Source organism: Tamandua tetradactyla, chromosome 8 (assembly GCF_023851605.1).
Source record: "Tamandua tetradactyla isolate mTamTet1 chromosome 8, mTamTet1.pri, whole genome shotgun sequence".
NCBI classification, from domain to species: domain Eukaryota; kingdom Metazoa; phylum Chordata; class Mammalia; order Pilosa; family Myrmecophagidae; genus Tamandua; species Tamandua tetradactyla.
In genome coordinates, this window is record NC_135334.1 from 22310690 (window position 1) to 22330481 (window position 19792).

Genomic DNA, 19792 nt, shown 5'->3' on the forward strand with positions numbered 1-19792 from the left:
AAACATCTATCTATCTGGACTACATTTAAATTCCTCTTTCAGCTTCCTTAAAAAAGGTTAAAAAAACCAAATATCATGTACCATTAGGAATAATGATAAATTAATATAATAAATGTAGTATCTCCTTTAAGAATAAGTCAGTGTGGTAGTTAGATTTAGTTGCCAAGTTGGCCAGGTGAAGGCACCTAGTTCTGTTGCTGTGGACATGAGCCAATGGTATGTGAACCTCATCTGTTGCTGATTACATTTTCAGTTGGCTAGTAGGCATGCCTGCTGCAATGAATGATGTTTAACTTCATTGGCTGGTGCTTAAATGAGAGCTCAACATAGCACAGCCCAAGTAGCTCAGCATACCTCATCTCAGCACTCGCAGCTCAGCCAGGCCTTTGGAGGTGCAGAAAGAAATCACCCCGGGGAAAGTTGTTAGAACCCAGAGAAGGCCAGTAGAGATCACCCTGTGCCTTCCTACGCAAGAAAGAACCTCAGTTGAAAGTCAGCTGCCTTTCCTTTGAAGAATTAATGAAATATCCCTTTTTATTAAAAGCCAATCCATCTCTGGTGTGTTGCATTCTGGCAGCTAGCAAACTAGAACAGTCAGTTTTCATTTTTATCCAAGTAAATATGTGAATGGTGTATGAACCTTTTTGGGCAACCATGTTTTCAAATGTAAAATTGGGATAAATTACATATGAATAGTAAATACCATTAACACAGTGTAGTGTTAAAAATTTACCAGTTACCGAGTTTAAGAAAAGTATACTAAGTTTTTTTCACTCTCAAGGTTAGTTGTGGTTTAAACAACCTGTTAATATATGGAGAATCTCTAATAAGGATAAAAAATGACTATGGTAGCCATCCTCCAGGATGGCCCTTCAATGATCCTTGCTTCCTGGGATTCATACCATTGTATAGTTTCCTCCTCAACACTGTCCAAGGATAAAAAATACACCTCAGCAGAACTGACAGGATGTTATTCCCAAGTTTAGGCTACCACAGCCTGAAGCTTCCATTTTGACCATTGGCTATGCGGGAAGCCAGATGCCATATTCTGAACAACACTGTGGAGTGGCTCATGTGGCTTGGAAAAGTAGCTGCTGGCCAACAGCCAGCAAGGAACTGAGGCCTGCGAAGAACTACACGACTGGGCTTGTAAGTGGCTCCCCTAGCTCCAGTCAAGTCTTCAGATGCTTACGGTACTGGTTGACTGCTTGAATGCAAATTCATGAGAGACCCTGAGTCAGAAACACCTAACTAAACCACTCATATTTCTAAACAACAGAAATTGTGAGATAAGAAGTTTGTTGTTTAAGCTGCTGTATTTTGGGTAATTTTTAATGTAGCAACAGATAATTAATACAGTGATCAAGAACATAAAAACTGATTTAATGGACAACAATTACCCCCTCCCTAACATATTCACAAAATCTCCTCCTCCCTTCTGGGTTAACCAACAGGAGATGACTTTATTTCGAAAGAAATAGACAAAGTTAGATAACGTAAGTTGAATAACAAGCAATACTGATGACAGAAATTAATAGCTCTGAAAACCCTGACTGTAGTAGGGATACAAAGCTGAGGATTAAGCTGTCAGTCCCTCCATACTTTCACCTACAGACAACATTTACAAGTTGTTTCTCAAAAAACAACTGAATGATTAACTATGGAAGGATATTTTGAGGATTAAACTTCCACAGTGACCCAGTTAAACTTAGAAGGCTATAAATAGGAAGTTCCCAAGGGAGAGCCTGCTTACCTGGCACATAAGCCAAAGAGCTATAGCCATCTGGCAAAGGAAAAGTTAATTCTATTGGCTGTGAGCCCTCGTTGCCTATGGCCAGCTGGACCAGAAGAACAGCCATGGACACCTGCAAATTTAGGCAATTTTGTAGCATCTGCGGCTCAGTCATGGCGGTCTTGGTAGAAAGATAGATGGTCATCAGTCTTTCAAACTGCTCACGGAGGTTATCAGCAGCAGGGCTAGAACTTTGCTGAGCGTCCCGCCAGGCAACCTGCAGCCGATGCAGATTTTGGTTGATTTTTACCATCTGATCATGCAACCTGCCCCCGGAGAAGCAGAAGAGATTGGGTCAGGGCGGCTCATATAGGGACTATCTATAAATCCTCATTTATTCTAGATACTCTTCTAGGATATAAGGAGTTGCACTTCTTATGACACAAAGGCACAGAGACGAGAAGCATAGGACCAGGAAATCATCAAGTTTTTAATATAATTGAAGCCAATTACAAATAGTTAGCAGCCTTCAGATGAACAGCATCCAAAGAAGAGTAGCCTGGTTGACCAGTTTGTAGAATGTAAAATAAATAACCTCTAGGCAAAGCACAAGATGTCAGCTGACTGGTTTTGTACCACACAAATGCAAATGATTATACTCTGATAGGCTTCTATTGATGGTCTTTTTATGGTTAATAGAGAACTAAGCTAGTGAAAAGGGACTCTGCATTAGTCATGACCACATGTAAACTAGTAACCACCCGGGATGTAGCTTCTGACTCTGTGGTTCAATGTAAAATTAAATTATTTTTCACAGAGGGTCAGCCAAATGCTCTTCAATAAAAGACCCACAATTCAATGTTATGGAGAACTGTCTCTGTGTACACTCCAAAATAATTTCCTTTGGCTGTGCAGATAATAACAAGGGCTAGTTGATACAAGGAAACTAGTACACGTCCATTTTCTATGTTTGAATCTATGGAGCTGAATGAGTTAAGCACATGCTGAATATTAGCTATTGAATCATTTTAAATGTCAGTGACAAGAAAACTCTAGTAAGTGCTATTCTTTTGAGAAAACACAGAGTCTAGGTTTCAAAATATTTCTGGAAAAGACACAATTTCATTATTTTCATTTTTCCAGAAATTTGCTGAATGAGGGGTTTAGGACAGATTCTTTGTTAAAGTGTCCCAAAAAGGCATGAAAATTTGCTATGCCTAATATTCCTTTCTAAATTCTGTCTATAGAGTATCACTATGACTGAGTTGCTATTTTTCTTCCTTATTTACTTATAGTCACAATTAGCTAAATCAGGAAAAGACAATTACAGAATGACGTATGGCTAATGAGAACAGAACCATCTGGGGAGGTCGTACACTCTAGTTTTCAAATCTTCACACTCCTAGAATCCTCTTTACCTTACATAGCCCTTTTGTGGTCCTAGACTCATCTGAATCCCTTATTAACATTTCCTTAATTCTGGCAATTTTGCTTCTACACTGTAGAACAGAGCTTTCTTCATCAGCAGGAAAAGGAAAATTCAAGAGCAAAAAGTGAAATTTAAATGCAAACAATTCCACTTTCCCAGATGGCAACAGGAAGACAGTGATCAAAAAATTTGCAAATTTAGAGAAAAATATTAGAATTTAACTTTAAAATGTTTTAACAGGTCGATAGGGCTTTTGTAGAAGGTTGTGGTACAGTTCCACACGCCTCGATAATAGTCTATGAGAGGGGATACAACTGGCTGAACTCAGGTAATGGATTTCATTCTCCATTCTTTCAATATTGGAATGACACTGAAAAAATTGTCTGTCACCTATTTTTTAGGTGGAAGGAATCTCAGGAGCTTTTTAGGCCTGTTCCAGCCAAATCTGAGTTTCATCATGGTAACTAAGAAAAAGTTTCTGCATGTACTGAGCCACAGGGACAAGACTGGAATTGTTGTCAACAATCCTAACCCCTCAGTGTTTCTCTTCATTGATAGTCAGTACTTGCAGACTCCAAAAAAACAAAGCTACAGTCTTCAAGTTGTACAGCATCTGCCTACCTGCCATAGGAATAGCTCATCCACTCGGCAGATGGCACCATCATTATACGCCAGAATAAAGCACTCACTGACCAGCAAAATGGAGATCAGAGAATGCAGCATTTTTTTCTTGTTTTCTTACCACTTTATTCTTTCAGAGTTCAAGAAAATGGACTCATGCACAGAAGACCATGCATTTTGAAACTTGTTCATCCTGGATTTTAAAAAAATCATTTGTATTTCACAACTTTAAAAAATTAGTTATCTTCTTTGTGGACTGCACGAAAGAAAGCGCTCTGCATATTTGTTGCACTGCATCAGCATTTTACTAAAAGTGTCAAATGAAACGACCATTGTACACACTGAAATGCTTAAACATATCTGAAAGCACCATTTTTGATGGTCTTCCCACTTGTGCTGGTTTTTGCTTCTTTGACATTTGTCATCAGCATTTAGAGGAGGAAAAGTGAATGACAGGTATAAATATATTTTTAAAAACTTAACAGTTTTTCTATGATTACTGTTGTTCCAGAACACTGTCAGATTCATTCTAATATTCAGAAGTGGTTGTTTAAAAAAAGACAAACATGTGAAAGAACTCTTAAATAAAAAAAACATCTTATTGTAGGTATTCCTGCCTCATATTTCACTGGGCCATGTATGTTTCATAGTACTCATAAATATATGTATCTTTTTCTCAGATCTCTTTCCCCAAGTTGCTGTTTATGAAGGAGTATTCTGCTGAGTGTGGATATAATATACACATTTAAAACAGATCTGGAGTCTGAAATAGCTAAAGCAGCTATAAAACTGAGAAGTACATTTCTAAATTTGCAGAAACTATGATAGGTAGAGGATTTTCCTTTCTGGTGTTTTGTTTTTTGTTTTAAAGAGATTTTATTACAATGAAAAAATACCAGTGAATTGTGCAGAAAAGTTGGTTTTCATATCATCCTAAAGAAAAACTTGATGAGGGTTTTTGGAATAGAAAAAAGTTATAAAAGCTGGGATCTTAAATTGTTAAAATAAAAAAATTGAGTGTCAAAGTTCTTACAGCAGAAGTCATTTTGTACAATGAATATAAAAGACTACTGTATAGGTGGGTTTTTTTTTCCCTTTTAAATGAAGAAAAGCTCTGCTTAAAGATTGCATACCTTTATTGGTGTACATCTGAATGATCCTACTGCTTTGGAGTAAAAACAGTGCTTACTGGTTCCCAATTATATTTAGTTTCTGGTTGGAATATGAAGAAATGAAAACCTAAATAAAATAGGTGAATGATCCCTGACTATTCAGGTGAATACACAAACATACACACACACACACAAAGATAACAGGTCAAAAATGGAAAACAAATTAGCATTTCGACAAACCAATTCATGTAACACAAATAAATGCACACAATGTTCATTTCCTACTAAATCCTACCAGGAATCCTTACAGTGAAGTGAGACCTCTAAGAGTCACTATCAACTTTCTGATTATCAACACAACTAAACATTTTTTTTCTTCTGAATATCAGAGGAGTTACCTGTGAAATCCCAAGTACAAGGTGTACTCTGTCAGGACAAGGTTCTCTGTTACAAGGTTGTAGTTCTGAGGAAACTTTGGCTCCTGCACAGCTGGGATCAAACAGGTTTCTTTGTCCAAACCTCAAATAAGTTAAAAGCAACAGTGAATGGCTGGACAATTACTACGGACATTTACCCTGGTCACTAGTCTGCCTTTACTTTAGTTCCAATAATCATACAACTACCAGTGATATATTTTTTAAAAAAGTAATAAAAAATCTAAATCCCATCATATAACTGGTTTAGAAACTTCTTTAGATTTCACGCCATCTACAGAAGTACAATTAAATCTCTTTGACCAGGAAATTACCAAAAATTAAAAGGAATGCTAATATAATATATTTTTCCAAGTGATAACAATGGATTATTTCTATGTTTTGTGCTTTTTTTTGTATTTAAGATTATTTGCTTTTGAGCATGTATTACTTTTAGAATTAAGAGAGTCAATACTGGAAGGAAACACACAATTAAGAGTAATTCAATTTGAACACTGGGATTATGAGTGATTTTTATTTTCTTTGTATTTCTCTGTATTACTCAAGTTTTCTTCAGTCTGGCCCCAACCTTCTTCCTTCTAAGACTCATTTCCTGCCACTTCCCACACCCTTTCCAACTCCTCCCATTTGCTCTAGCCACACTGAGCATCTCACTATTCCTCAGTCAAGCCATTCTATAGCTTTGTACCTTTGTATTTGTTATTCCCTCTGTTGCTTTTCTGCCTGGTAAAACTCAACTCTCTTTTTAAGACCCACCTATTAGATTTCCATACCTTTTTCTTCTGCAGAACTGGTTATTCATTTCCTGCTCTGTGCTTCCAGTTTAGTTCTATACCACATTATGATCTCCTGTTAATATATCTGCCTTCTCCTGGAGCCTCTGAATTTAAAAAGGCCAGGGACTGTGCTTTAATCACTTTTATAAAGAATGAACGAATACCCAAGGCTGCTGAATCTAGAGAAAGGGTCTCACTATCACACAGCATCCAAAAGCTACCAGATTTTTTTTAAGTCTGTGTCTTTTTAAAATTCAAAATAGCTCTTCTTTCTGCCTCATCTTCTTTTTTCACCACATGAAAAAGAATAAGGGAATGAATGCATTGGACATCACATGCACACGTGCTGCACACACACACACTGTTTTGAGAAACACGGTTCCCCCCTACCTCTCATGTGTACATTTTTTATTTTTCGTTCTTCATCATTCAATTCCTTCAGGGCACAGTAAGTAGGATTAAAGGTGAGAAGCCGAGAGGATCTGGGTTTGCAAAATGGCTGACATAGCTTCAGGAGAGCAGCACCCAGATTCAGAAAGAAGGCATCCGAGGCATACATTTGGAAGAAGATTTCTGGCATCTGATTGGCCCAAATCTTGGTGCGGCCTGCATTTGCATGCAAACAGTTTCCAAGCCAGGACAGGATACAGTGTTTGGTTTCTGGAGAGAGCTGGAGTAAATTCTTCATCATCTGGTAGATCTTTTCATGGAACTGAGCCATGAACTGTTTAACCAGAAAACATAACCACAGAACATTCCAATTTCACAGTCCTAATTTTTTTTCTCCCAAACCTTAGCAACGGGCAGTTTCAAAAACATGCTAATCTTAATCTTGTCCCTCACTCTTCCTAAGCCTCAACCCTCCAGTATATATATATCTGGGGACCTATGAGACATTTCTTGATGAGATGCCAAAATGCAGACCGAGTGACTGAGAGCTGGATTAGTAAATTTTTCCTGCAAAAGGCCAGATAATAAACATTTTTGGCTTTGCAGTCCATATGGTTTTTGTAGCACCTACTTAACGTTGCTGTCATATATAAACTCAAGCCATAAATACATAGGCTGATGGGCATGGCTGTGTTCAATAATACTATTTACAAGAACAGGTGGTAGGCCAGATTTGACCATGGCTGTAGTCTGCCAACCTTTGCTTTAGAAATGTGTTGATTAAATGTGAAATGGGAGACTTAAACTAGCCCAAATTCAGCCATTTACTGCCTCATGTTGGCCAGATTTCTATTACGATTTATGCTAAGAAGCTCAAATAGAGAGGACATAGGTCTTAGCGCATTCTAAAAACAGGGCATTTAAAGCCAAACAGATCAATCTGCCTTCCCAAAGAGGCTCAAGCAGCTGTATCTGCACCTGCTTTCTGAAGACACTCTACTTAAATGATGATCAGGGGGCTGGTATATAGTTCCACCTGATGGATGTTGGCCTCTTGTACTTTGATCTCCTGGGGACTGGAGCGAGATGGATTCAGGAAGTAGCCATGATTTTCCACCACACCTGGAGTCTTCAACAAGCAGGAAATATTCAGAATTACTCCCAGCAAGGTCTTCTGGTACATTTGCCCATTGCTGGGGTCCTTAGGCTGAATGTAGTCCACAAAAACCTGTGGGTGAAGACAAGTCCTGCTTATTCTTCCTTACTGTGAGATATCAAAGATGATGGGGTGGGAAAGCCGCAAAGAGTTAAGTCTATATAACAATCAATAAATATATCTTTCTCTTAATCTATAGGTAATACTTACATTAGGAGAGATAACAAAAATCACTCCCCATATAGGGAAGCATGAAGTATTAAATCTCCACCTTAACTAAACATGTAACACCTTTCAAACCTACCTTCGCTATATTCTTTTGCCTAGTGAAATAGAGGAGAATATCTAGATAAGCATATAACAGGATCTGGCAGAGGTCTAGATCTTTTATCCGGCCCAATAAAATATCAAACACCGGGATTATGACTTCTGGAAATGTTCGAATTTCCTCATCTGCTGTCAATGCATCAATAACCTCTTCTAGAAACTCCGCAACATCTTCAAAATCTAAGAGAAGACAAATAGGAGAGAAAGGAAACCAAAGGAATTTTTATATGCTTTTACACACTGGCTCTTCAGTCTACCAATATTTTTGATAATTACACTGTGAAACTTCAATTTTCTAGTACCAATTAGTTGGAAATTGTCTAATCTGAAATAGTACTTAGCCTTCTACCTTAACTGGTATTCAATTTCAAAGATCAAAAGTGTGAGCTCTCTTCCTTAACCTATGCTGGAACCAAAATGGCTGAGATTTTCTACTGCAATTGGAGGAATTTTAAGTTTGGAAATCAAAATGTACACACTCACAGATCTTGCTTATGTACTCACGGGCTCCTTGGATGGCTTCCAACATCAAATCTACCAGTTGCTCGTGGATGTTTTGGTCAACATAGATCTCTGGAGTGAGGAGAACTGTTCGGGTATTGGATACAGTGAGGTTCCTGCACTGCACTGCAAAGGGTAACAGGTTCTCTGGAACTTTGGTAATCTGGAAATGGCATGTAGAAGAGAGGGAAGAGTCTAGCTCTATGACCAGAAACAAAGGTAGAAACAACATAGAATGGGAGAAACATTGTTTCCCAAGACAATATTGCTCTCCTGTGGATACTTGAAAATTCAGGATATTCATTCTTTTGGCTTAAGGAATCATCTATCTGTTAGCCTATTGTACTACTTACATCTCAGGGGAAATGAGTTTATCAGCTCTCTTACTAAGAGTGTGCTTAGTTAAAAAAACACTGACTCTACCTTCCGGTTTACATGTTAAATCATATGCAAGAGTATAATATTGTGCTCCATGGGGATTATTCCTTTACCTCCTCCTTGGCTCTTTGGAAGCAGGAGTAAAGGTAATAAAAAATGTGCCTCTCCCCTGCATCTCGATCAGCAGAGAGATTCAATGTGGTAGAAGAAGTCATGTTAATCAAGTGGTTGCCTGGATCTTGAAGTAACAGGCGAGTGAAGAGTGCCTATTAAGGAAAAAAAAAAAAAACAAAGAAAATACTAAACAATTGTAATGTTAATCTCAGAACATAACATATAAAAGGCAACTTTGACAGAATATCTCTGGATAGGAAGTATGGCAAAAATATGTGAATAAAGAGTAAAGGGAAAAAAGGACCCAGTGTCTTTTTATTTCAGAGTGCTCTGCCTACAGAACTTTAGAGAATAATTGCAGATATAAAGTTATCTTAAATCAAGTCATGTGTCTAGTGTATAGTTCCTTGCACATAATATACATGTAAACAATATTTGTTGAATGGTGCTGAGAATCTATGATTAAATTTATTTATATGTGAAATCTACTACTCTATGTTATTGCTGACCTCACCAAGACTTATGGAAAGATAATAAATGTAAAAAGTTAAACTGCAGTTTGTCAAGTGTCTTCATACTTTTATTCATTTAATGTCAATCAGGTACCTATAAAAGGTTTAAAGCACTGTTCTGATTTTGGAACAGATATAAAAATGAAAAAGAGATAAGCAGTGCTCCCAAGAGTCTAGTAGGGGAGATAAAACAGGTACATAAAAAGCCACTACATGAGATGGAAAGTTACAACTGCTATAAGATGTGCATAGACCGATTATTCTGGAAACTTAAGAGAGGGAGTAACAACTACTACCTGGCAAGGCTTTATAAGTAAGATGGCATTTTCACTGGGTCTTATAGGATGGGTAGATTTGGACATTGGGCCATGGTAGATGAAAACATTCCAAAAGAGGATACCACAGTGTTAGAGATGGAAGTAAGCAAAGTCAGGGTTTGAGAAAGGTGAGCAAAATTCTAAAGCATGGCCAATTTTTGTTGAGGGCCTATGAAAAGAACATGAGAATAGTACCTGCTCAATGTTGTTCATATCAAGCCAGTCTTGATCATCCAGTTCTACCGCCATTTCTTCCAAATATACACAACGGCTGGGGATGCCATTTCCACTTTTCAAGCTTGGGTCACCTGGGAAATGGTTTTTAATCTGATATGTTAAGGAAAATGCTTCTAATTCAGAAAACTGACCTTAATAGCATTTGTCTTAAACTCCAAGTCCTCAGGTAATACCAGAATGATCTTCATACACACAGGAGTAGCTATCATTTTTTACATTTTTTTCCTCCCAGTCACAGAGCATGAGCTTTGTTATAAACCTAACATTATGATGTGTAAAAAGCAAACCCCTATGATAAGACAACAGCACTAACTTTGGAATTTAACTACAGATAGGGCACACAGGAAAAACACTGACTCCCCTGGGGGCTTCCATCTGAATGTTTAGGTCACCTTTGGGAAGAAAATGGGTTTGGTTATCATTGTCATTTCCCTTCTAAGGCAGTAAAAGCAAGCAGTTATATGGCCCAGTCAGTATAAAAATGGGAATGAAAGTTAGAACTGTGCCTGAATACTGCTTTTAGATCACATGAAAAGCTTCACTGAGGTATAAACCCTCTATTCCAGGGAATACTGTAAATTTAATTATTAAAAGCAATAGGTTACTAAGAGCAAATTTCAACTCAAGTAGAAAGAAGAGAGTAATGAACAGACTGGCTATAAGTCTCTATAACTCACTGTTGTCCAGAGTAATGAGGAAGATCCTCTGGATCATGTGATTGATGTTGAGTTGCTCACATATTTCCTGCTGTGAACGGAATGAACGGCTAATCTCAGCCACAGAGTAATCAAATTCATCCAGGCTCTCCGACACACTATTATCCGAGTCATCTGGGCTAGCTGGGGGTTCATCTGCAAGAAAACATAGGCTTTAAACACTACAGCACTCTCTTTAAGAAAAAAATAAGTACACTACCAAAAATGATAAATGTATACAAGAGAAGACAATTTGGAATGTGAAACAAGTTAATTACTTAACTAGTGAACTTCTCAAGTCAGGCAAGAATAGGATTCTGAAAACCCTGGCTATAAATACTAACACATTTTACAAAGCAAGTTTTATTATTTCTAGTCACAACTGTATTCCACATTCCCCAAAATAGCAACATTGCCTTTCCTATAGAATCCTAGTGAATGAAGAATTACCCAATAGATCAAAATACCTTTAATTATTTTCACCATACTGCTTTTTCCTGATTTTAAGAGACATATTTGTTGTAATAATTCCAATTTATACAAGAAAATGTAAGTAGAACGTCTTTGGTGAGCCAATTCTCTACAACCACTTTAGCAAAGTGCTCTACATTTTTTCCTTATTCCTGTGCTAATGTTAATTTCTATGATTTAAAAAAAAAGGGCTCATACTATACACCCTGCTTTTCAGCTTGCTCTTAAAACTTAATCAGCATGAACACCTTTTCCTGTGAAGTCATTTATAGGCCTACCTCATTCTTTTCAACAGCTTCACTGTATTGCATTCTACGCATGGGCTGTGATTTATGTAGCTACTTCTCAACAGATGAATATGTGGGTTGTTTTCCAATTTTTCATGATTTCAAACAATACTGCACCAAATATAACTAACTCTTTTTGTGCACTTATATGAGAACTTCTGTAGATAAATTTATACAAGCATAACTGCTGGTTCAAAGAGCTTGAGCATTTAAAAGTTAATATATACTATCAAATTATCCTTAGAAAGACTGCTCTAAGAGCTTGAACATTTAAAAGTTAATATATACTATCAAATTATCCTTAGAAAGACTGCTCTAATGCACACCAACAATATATGAGAGTACCTATCTTAAGCTTCACAGATATCATAGGTGAAAAACAATCTGTTTTTTTAATTGGCTTTTCACAATTTTCTTTTCTTTTTTGTTTTTTTGGGTAGGCAGGCTCCAGGAATCAAACCCGGGTCTCTGGCATGGCATGGCAAGAATTCTGCCACTGAGACATGGTTGTCCCGCCCTTTCCACTAATTTTTAATGAGCCTGGATTTCTTAATCATTTCATTATCATATATGAATCGCTTGTTGATATTTTTTTCCTTTCTGGTTACTTTTTTTCGTTTTTTGAAGGAACCCCCTTAATTTTCAATAAAGCAACTTCAAAGAATGCCTCTCAGAATGGCACTCAAGCTGAATGACTATAAAAGTAGTGTTATCCACTAAAAGCCACATGAGTCTGTATCTGCTTTTCTCTATTGACAAAATGGTTATTCTGAAAGTCCAGGCAAAACTCTCAGAAGAGTGTCTCTCAGTGTAGTGAGTTCAATAAAAGGGAAGCTCAGTATAGGAGGCCAAAGGTTTTGGCAGAATACTAGCTGCTGGTGGAAAACAGGTTAGACCTGATAGCATGATAAACCCAGTGTAAACAAACTTACATGATGAGGTGCCAAAACAGTAACAAGGCATGTGCCCGATTTGTCCCCACTGTTTGGTGCCTGCAATGCTCCCAACTCTAGCCAGCCTTATGTCTGTTGACAGCAGTCAAAATGGTATTTTGTCATTTTATTCCTATACTATTATGTTCTCTGAACTCCAAGAGTGATAGGAGTTTAGAACCTGGTTAGTAGAATTTCCCTAAATCAAATACCCACAAATTATACTTTCCCATTTCCTTGTCTTTCCTATTCCTCACTCTCCTTTCTCTCCTATAATCTCCTAATCCAGGGTTTTACATCCTCAGTCTAAAGCATAGAAATCTGGAAGAGATTTCAGAGACAAAGACACAGAGCTCTTCTTTCAATCATTTTAAAAAGTCAGCATCCAGTAGCGGTTATGCAGGGGTGGGGAAGGATAGTGAAACTGAGGGGTGACTGCTGAGGGGTATGGAGTTTTTCTTTTTCCAGTAACAAAAATGTTCTAAAATTGATTGCAGTGACGAATGCAATCAATTTTTTTTGCATTTAGTATATTTATTTACAATAAATTTTTGCATTTAGTGTATTCATAAATATTTATTTACCTTTGTAATAAATATTTACCTTTGTAAATAAATAATTTATTTACCTTTGTAAATAAATATACTAAAAGTATATTTAGTATAAATATATATTTATAAATATATATATTAGTATATATAAATTAATATATATATATATTAGTATAAATATTTACCTTTGTAAATAAATATACTAAAAGTCACACCAGATGTATACTTTGGATGGATTGTATGGTTGGTGAAAATACTGCAATAAAATGGCTTTTAAAAAAATCAGCATCACATTTATTTCTCTCTTGTATCACCATCATCCTGTCTACTACTCTTCTGTCTTGTTTGCTCTTATCTTTATATTTGATCCTAATTAGAGAGGAAAGCCACAACTCAGAATGCATCTGAACATATATTTTTTAAATTAACAAAATAAAGAGAAAATGTTAACATTTCTCTTTTTCTGAATAGAAAACCACTACCATTCTTTTTGGAGGGAGGATAAGGGGGAAAATTTCTGGTTTGATTCCCTAGGGAAACTAAAATGTTTGAGAAATATTATCTTAATTTTTCTAGTTTATGTTTCGTCATTTTTTTTTTTTTTCTTGGGCAGGCACCAGGAATTGAACCCAGGTCTTCTGGCTCTATATGCTTCTTTTTTAAAAAAAGATTTTTTTTAAATTTTTAACTTTTTAAAAAAATACCAAAAAACACCAAAACAAACGCAAACATTTGTAATTTTTGATCATTCCATTCTACATATAATCAGTAATTCACAATATTATCACATAGTTGCATATTCATCATCATGATCATTTCTTGGAACATTTGCACCTATTCAGAAAAAGAAATAAAAAGACAACAGAAAAAAATTCATACATACCACACACACACCACCCCGCCCCTCACCAATCACCAGCATTTCACTCTAAATTTCTTTTAACATTTGTTCCTCCTATTATTCATCTTTATTCCATACGTTCTACTCGTCTGTTGATAAGGTAGATAAAAGGAACATCAGACACGAGGTTTTCACAATCACACAGTCACACTGTGAAAGCTATATCATTCTACAATCATCTTCAAGAAACATGGCTACTGGAACACAGCTCCACATTTTCAGGTAGTTCCCTCCAGCCTCTCCACTACATCTGGAATAACAAGGTGATATCTACTTAATGCATAATAATAACCTCCAGGATAACCTCTTGACTGTTTAGAATCTCTCAGCCATTGACACTTTGTCTCATTTCACTGTTCTCCTTTTTGGTCGAGAAGGTTTTCTCAATCCCTTGATGCTGAGTCTCAGCTCATTCCAGGATTTCTGTCTCATGTTGCCAGGGAGGTCTACACCCCTGAGAGTCATGTCCCACGTAGACAGGGGGAGGGTGGTGAGTTTGCTTGTTGTGTTGGCTGGAGAGAGAGGTCACATCTGAGCAACAAAAGAGGTTCTCTTGGGGGTGACTCTTTATGCCTAATTTTAAGTAGGCTTGACCTATCCTTTGTGGGGTTAAGTTTCATATGAACAAACCCCAAGATTGGGGGCTCAACCTATAGCTTTGATTGTCCCCACTGCTTGTGAGAATATCAAGAATTCAACTTGGGGAAGTTGAATTTTCCCCCTTTCTCACCATTCCCCAAAGGGGACTTTGCAAATACTTTTTTATTCACTGTGCACATCACTCTGGGATTTATCGGGGCATCACTCTGGACAAACCCACAAAATCTCATGTCCTACTCAAGGTTCCATGTACTTATGGTGTTCAATGAAGCTGTCTACATAAGTTATATCAGGATATGCACTAGTCAAAATACAAATTTTGTACCAAATAAACATCTTTTGCTTTAGACTCACACATAAGGTAGAATTTTTAAAAAAAATTTTTATTAACAAATCTTCACACACATACAGTTCATACATGGTGTACAGTCAATGGCTTACAATATCATCACATAGTTGTGTATTTATCACCATGATCAGTTTTAGAACATTTGCATCACTCTAGAAAAATAAAAAGAAAAAAAAAGAAAACACATACATCCCATACCCCTTACTCCTCCCTCTCATTGACCACTAGTATTTCAATTTACCCATCTATATGTTTCTTGATGGGAGGAAAATAGACTTTGATCTTAAATTTGGTCCCAGATTAGGAAAGCCATTTTCCTGACTAATGGGGTATTATTCTAATTTTAATTTTCAACGTAGGGCTAAGGATTAGATTTTTTCTTAGAAGTCTGCCCTAATAGCAATAAGCTACAAAGGAGGCCATCAGTGGAACAGGAGAAGTGTTTCACGTAAGGCACTGGGGTTAGGAACCAATCTTTATTTGTGTATAGGCCCAAAAGCTTTTATAATTCTTCCTTTCACACATCTGTTTTCCACAGTTGCATCTGACTTGCTTTCCACACTTAAACCTCCAAGCTCAGTTTCCCACATTAAAAAGCAGTTTTATGGGTGGGCCATAGTGGCTCAGCAGGTAAAGTTCTTGCCTGCTGTGCTGGAGCCTGGGGTTTGATTCCCGGTGCCTGCCCATGCTAAAAAAAAAATGCAGTTTTACATATGGAATAAAAATTAAAAATAGGGGGAACAAATGTTAAAATAAATTTAGTTTGAAATGCTAGTGATCAATGAAAGGGAGGGGTGAGGGGTATAATATGTATGATTTTTTTTCTGTTTTCTTTTTATTTCTTTTTCTGAATAGATGCAAATATTCCAAGAAATGATCATGATGATGAATATGCAACTATGTGATGATATTGTGAATTACTGATTATATATGTAGAACGGAATGATCAAAAGTTAAGTATGTTTGCGTTTGATTTTTTTTGGTATTTAAAAATTAATTAAAAAATAGGGGGAACAAAGGTTAAAATATATTGAGTTGATGGAAATACTAGTGGTCAATGAGAAAGAGAGGGAAGGGGTATGGTATGTATGAGGTTTTTCTTTTTATTTCTTTTTCTGGAGTGATGCAAATGTTCTAAAAAATGATCATGGTGGTGAATATACAATTATGTGATGATACTGTGAGCCACTGATTGTACACCATGTATGGAATGTTTATATGTTAAGAATGTTTGTGTTGTAAGGTGTTTATCAATAAAAATATTAAAAGAAAAAAAAGCAGTTTTACTTAAGTAGCTTTTACTAGGTAATTATTTTTTATTTCTTTAAAATAAAATAGTTTGACAATGACTATGTGATTATGAAAACCTTGTGTCTGATGCTTCTTTTATCTACCTTATCAACAGACGAGTAAAACATACGGAATAAACATAAAAAATAGGGGGAACAAATGTTAAAATAAATTTAGATTGAAATGCTAGTGATCAATGAAAGGGAGGGGTAAGGGGTATGGTAGTATGAATTTTTTTCTGTTGTCTTTTTATTTCTTTTTCTGAATCGATGCATATGTTCTAAGAAAGGATCATGATGATGAATATGCAACTATGTGATGATACTGTTAATTACTGATTATATATGTAGAATGGAATGATCATAAGTTAAGAATGTTTACGTTTGCTTGTTACATTTTTTTAAAAATTAAAAAACTAATTAATTAATCAAAAAAAGAATGTGTTTCTTTGCTGTCATATTTCTTTTTAAATTTTAAAATTAATTTAAAAAATGATTGTAAAAAAAAAAAAACCCAGCTTGACAGCTTTAGGACACCATGAATGGCATCTGTTACTACGGAACCACCTGTTATTCAGTCTCTTTATAGAGGCAGAGAGGGAAGGGGGGAAAGTGGAAGACCCCAAAACACAAACAATAAAACAAACAAATATCAATTTATACTCTAAACAAACACACAAGAAACAATTCTTATCCTAATTATAAATTCCAATTGCAGTTAAGGAACCAGAGAATAATTAATTTGGGAATACCCCATTCTCGGTCATCTCATTTGCTGCTAATGGCTCTTCTACTTACCAGATTGTTGCTTCAGCTGCTCTTTTTGGATTGCTGCAAACTGCTTGGCATCAGCCAGGGAGCCAAAAAGAGCAGCAAAGGGGTTACTTGAGATGTTGTTGTTATTCTCCTGGTCTGTCATTTCACTTTACAGTATTCTCCATCCAGACCTAGGGGGAGGGGCTGTAGAAAAGACCCAGAAAGGCAGGTAACAGTTGTAATGTACCCACAGTTGTTTCTTTTCCCATTTCTTGAATACGATTTTTTCCAATCCCTGTTCCAAGATTCAAGTAATTTTTGGTAAAATGTTTACAAACATACCCATGGAACAAGGTGGCCTGATTTGGGGGCAGCTAAACCCAAAGAGCCTAAAAAAATGTTCAGCCAGAGGGCATTTATCTGTTAACATATCTTTTTTATATGCTTAAAAATATAGGCTAAATAGAAAGTTATTGAAGTCAAAGAGAAAATCCACCTACTAATAGTAAGAACAATGTAACACTTAAAACAATAAAACAACTACTGAATTCCTATAAATCTGGCAGACCAGTTCTCCTTCATCATGGGGAGAACAAAGAACACTTGCTCAGGGTTAGGGATGGAAATTCCTTAGCTACATATAAATTAAATTTAAGTCTATTGTTGGATTTCGAATAGCAAATCAAGGCAGGAAACAGATGTGCTTTCTGTTATGGGGTTTTTAATATATATTATGCAACCTATCTCAACTTCCAGGTTTAAAATTTGGTATTTCTCCTACTAAAAAGTAAATGGTCTATGCTCAATTCTATCTAACTTTCACTGTTCATCTGATTTTTTTTTACAATACTAAGGAAACATGCAAATTTCAACTATCAGGAACAAATGTGTGATATACACCTCAAAGGAATCTCATGGAGCTGACTGAACCTGCATTTGTGCTCTTCAGATTACATTTCCTCATTCATGTATCAAGTGGACTTAGTGGCACAATGGATGTAGAGCTCCCTGAAAAGCTTCTTCCCCTTTCTGAAAGGCTACAGCATATAAATTCAACACTGAAAAGGGTGGGAAGAGACAAAGAGTATGAGTATTCTGTATATGAGGATGTGACCATGCTACAAGGACAGAGGCCTTAGAAAGGGGGTGGGGGTAATAAGAGAAAAAAAAAACATTCAGTCTACCTTCAGTTTACTGAGGTAAGCCACCTTACAGAATGATAACAAATGCTTATGCAAGTAGGAGAAATTACCCTTATTTATTAGTGGAAGAAAGAAAGACTATAACAGTTCCTGACAATTCTGAAGCATCTCTATTTCGTGCTCCTCTGCATATGAGCTAATGGTTAATTAGCTGTAATGACTTAGGCAGTCTAGTCTCCTCTCAGCATGGTGTAGGGCTTTATTGCCTCAAGGAATTGGACTGTTAGATGGAATTAGCAATAATCCTTGAGAAAACTTTCCCCCATCCAATTATGTAAGCTTAATTATTACACTAGTATACAGAGAGGCCCCAAGAGTTGTCTTCTTGTTAGCTGACCATTGCCCTACCTCCTTCCTAATGTACCCTGAAGTCCAGAGGAATGCAAGAAATGTAGTGAGTTCTTAACATTTTCTATATACAAAATATGATCCTCTTTCTTCTCATGTCACCTTACATTTTTCCTTTGGGGATCACCCTCCTCCTCAGTCCCTGTGCTCAAAATAGGCTGGATTTACTCACTAGCTCCAGGAATTGGCCTGGCCAAAAACAGCACAAACTGATTGATTTATGAGTGGACAGAAGACCTTAGCGATGCCCATCAGAGTCAGTGAACAGCAGCTCCAGACCTCTGTATCTACAGAAAAAGGAACTCTTCTACTTGAGTTGCTAGTCTGGTAAGACATTAACCTGAAGTTGCCATCTTACTATCATCTGGAGAATGCCTGGTTTAAAATCAGGAAAACAGAGCTGAGAGATGTAAGGGAAAATCTTCTGTACTCTTTAGTTGTAAGAGCCGATAAATCCCCTATATTTCACAAACCAGTTTGAATTTTTTTCTTTAACACAACTTTAGAGTTCAAATTAACACAAAGGAGAAGCACTATCTGCATCACCTATGCAGAAAGGAAGTGAAAGCTGGAAATACAGAACAGATAGCACAAAAAGGCTCTTAAGATCAGCAAGAGGATTTATCATCATATATATTTCTTCCTTTCTCAATACTATACTTTCACATTATATACAAAAAGCTAGTCTCTATTATAATTTACCTATATTTTGTTAGAATTTATAGCTATTTACAATGTTCTTCAAATGCATATTTACTTTGCTCTTTGAGTATGGGTTCATGTCTAATCATTCTTTCTATTCTTCGGTCTGGTGTTAAAATCATAATCACAAAATCCTACTGAATAACTCAATACTACATGCAATTTTACTCCTGACCTCCTTGTAATTAATAGCAGCACCCCCGATCCTACTTCAAATTAAGGACTTTGTTATTTGTCTTGGGCTCCAGTGGAAGGTCAAGCTACAGGGCCAGCTCTGTGCCTCTTTGGAATCTCAGCATGTGTGAAACAAGAGAAAGGAAACAAATCTCTGTTGTCTGTAAAAAACAAAAAGGTTTTCACCTACCTCATTAAACTCATCTTTCTCACATGTACTTTAAATCTGCATACAAACTATATCCATAGGAAAAGGGCTAAAATTGCGTAGGTGCTTACAGAAAAGTTTTACAGGAAAAGGGACGACTGATCATTTGGTGAGAACCTTTGTGGAAACACCAGTTTAGATGTATTCAATGGTCTTACAAATTTAAATGAGTACCTGAATATCACCCATCCCATAAGAAAGGTCTGATAAAATGATACCTTGATTTTTTTGTTTGTTTCAATAGTCAACAAAGTCATTTGAGATTTACAATCTCCTATTTTCAAATGTCAT

At 36.4% G+C, this 19792-nt stretch overlaps 1 protein-coding gene across 1 annotated transcript in view; it reads right to left on the reverse strand.

The window, feature by feature from the left end:
* Nucleotides 1-19792, reverse strand: part of UBE4A (ubiquitination factor E4A) — a 37473-nt gene that overhangs the window by 16210 nt on the left and 1471 nt on the right. The window contains exons 2-11 of the mRNA XM_077112758.1: nt 16910-17071; nt 10714-10887; nt 9995-10107; nt 8970-9122; nt 8482-8641; nt 7955-8157; nt 7531-7722; nt 6495-6828; nt 5293-5413; nt 1754-2058 (exon numbers count right to left, since the gene is read on the reverse strand). Coding sequence (XP_076968873.1) covers nt 1754-2058; nt 5293-5413; nt 6495-6828; nt 7531-7722; nt 7955-8157; nt 8482-8641; nt 8970-9122; nt 9995-10107; nt 10714-10887; nt 16910-17030 — 1876 coding nt within the window. The 5' untranslated portion in view covers nt 17031-17071. The remainder of the gene's footprint in view (nt 1-1753; nt 2059-5292; nt 5414-6494; nt 6829-7530; nt 7723-7954; nt 8158-8481; nt 8642-8969; nt 9123-9994; nt 10108-10713; nt 10888-16909; nt 17072-19792) is intronic.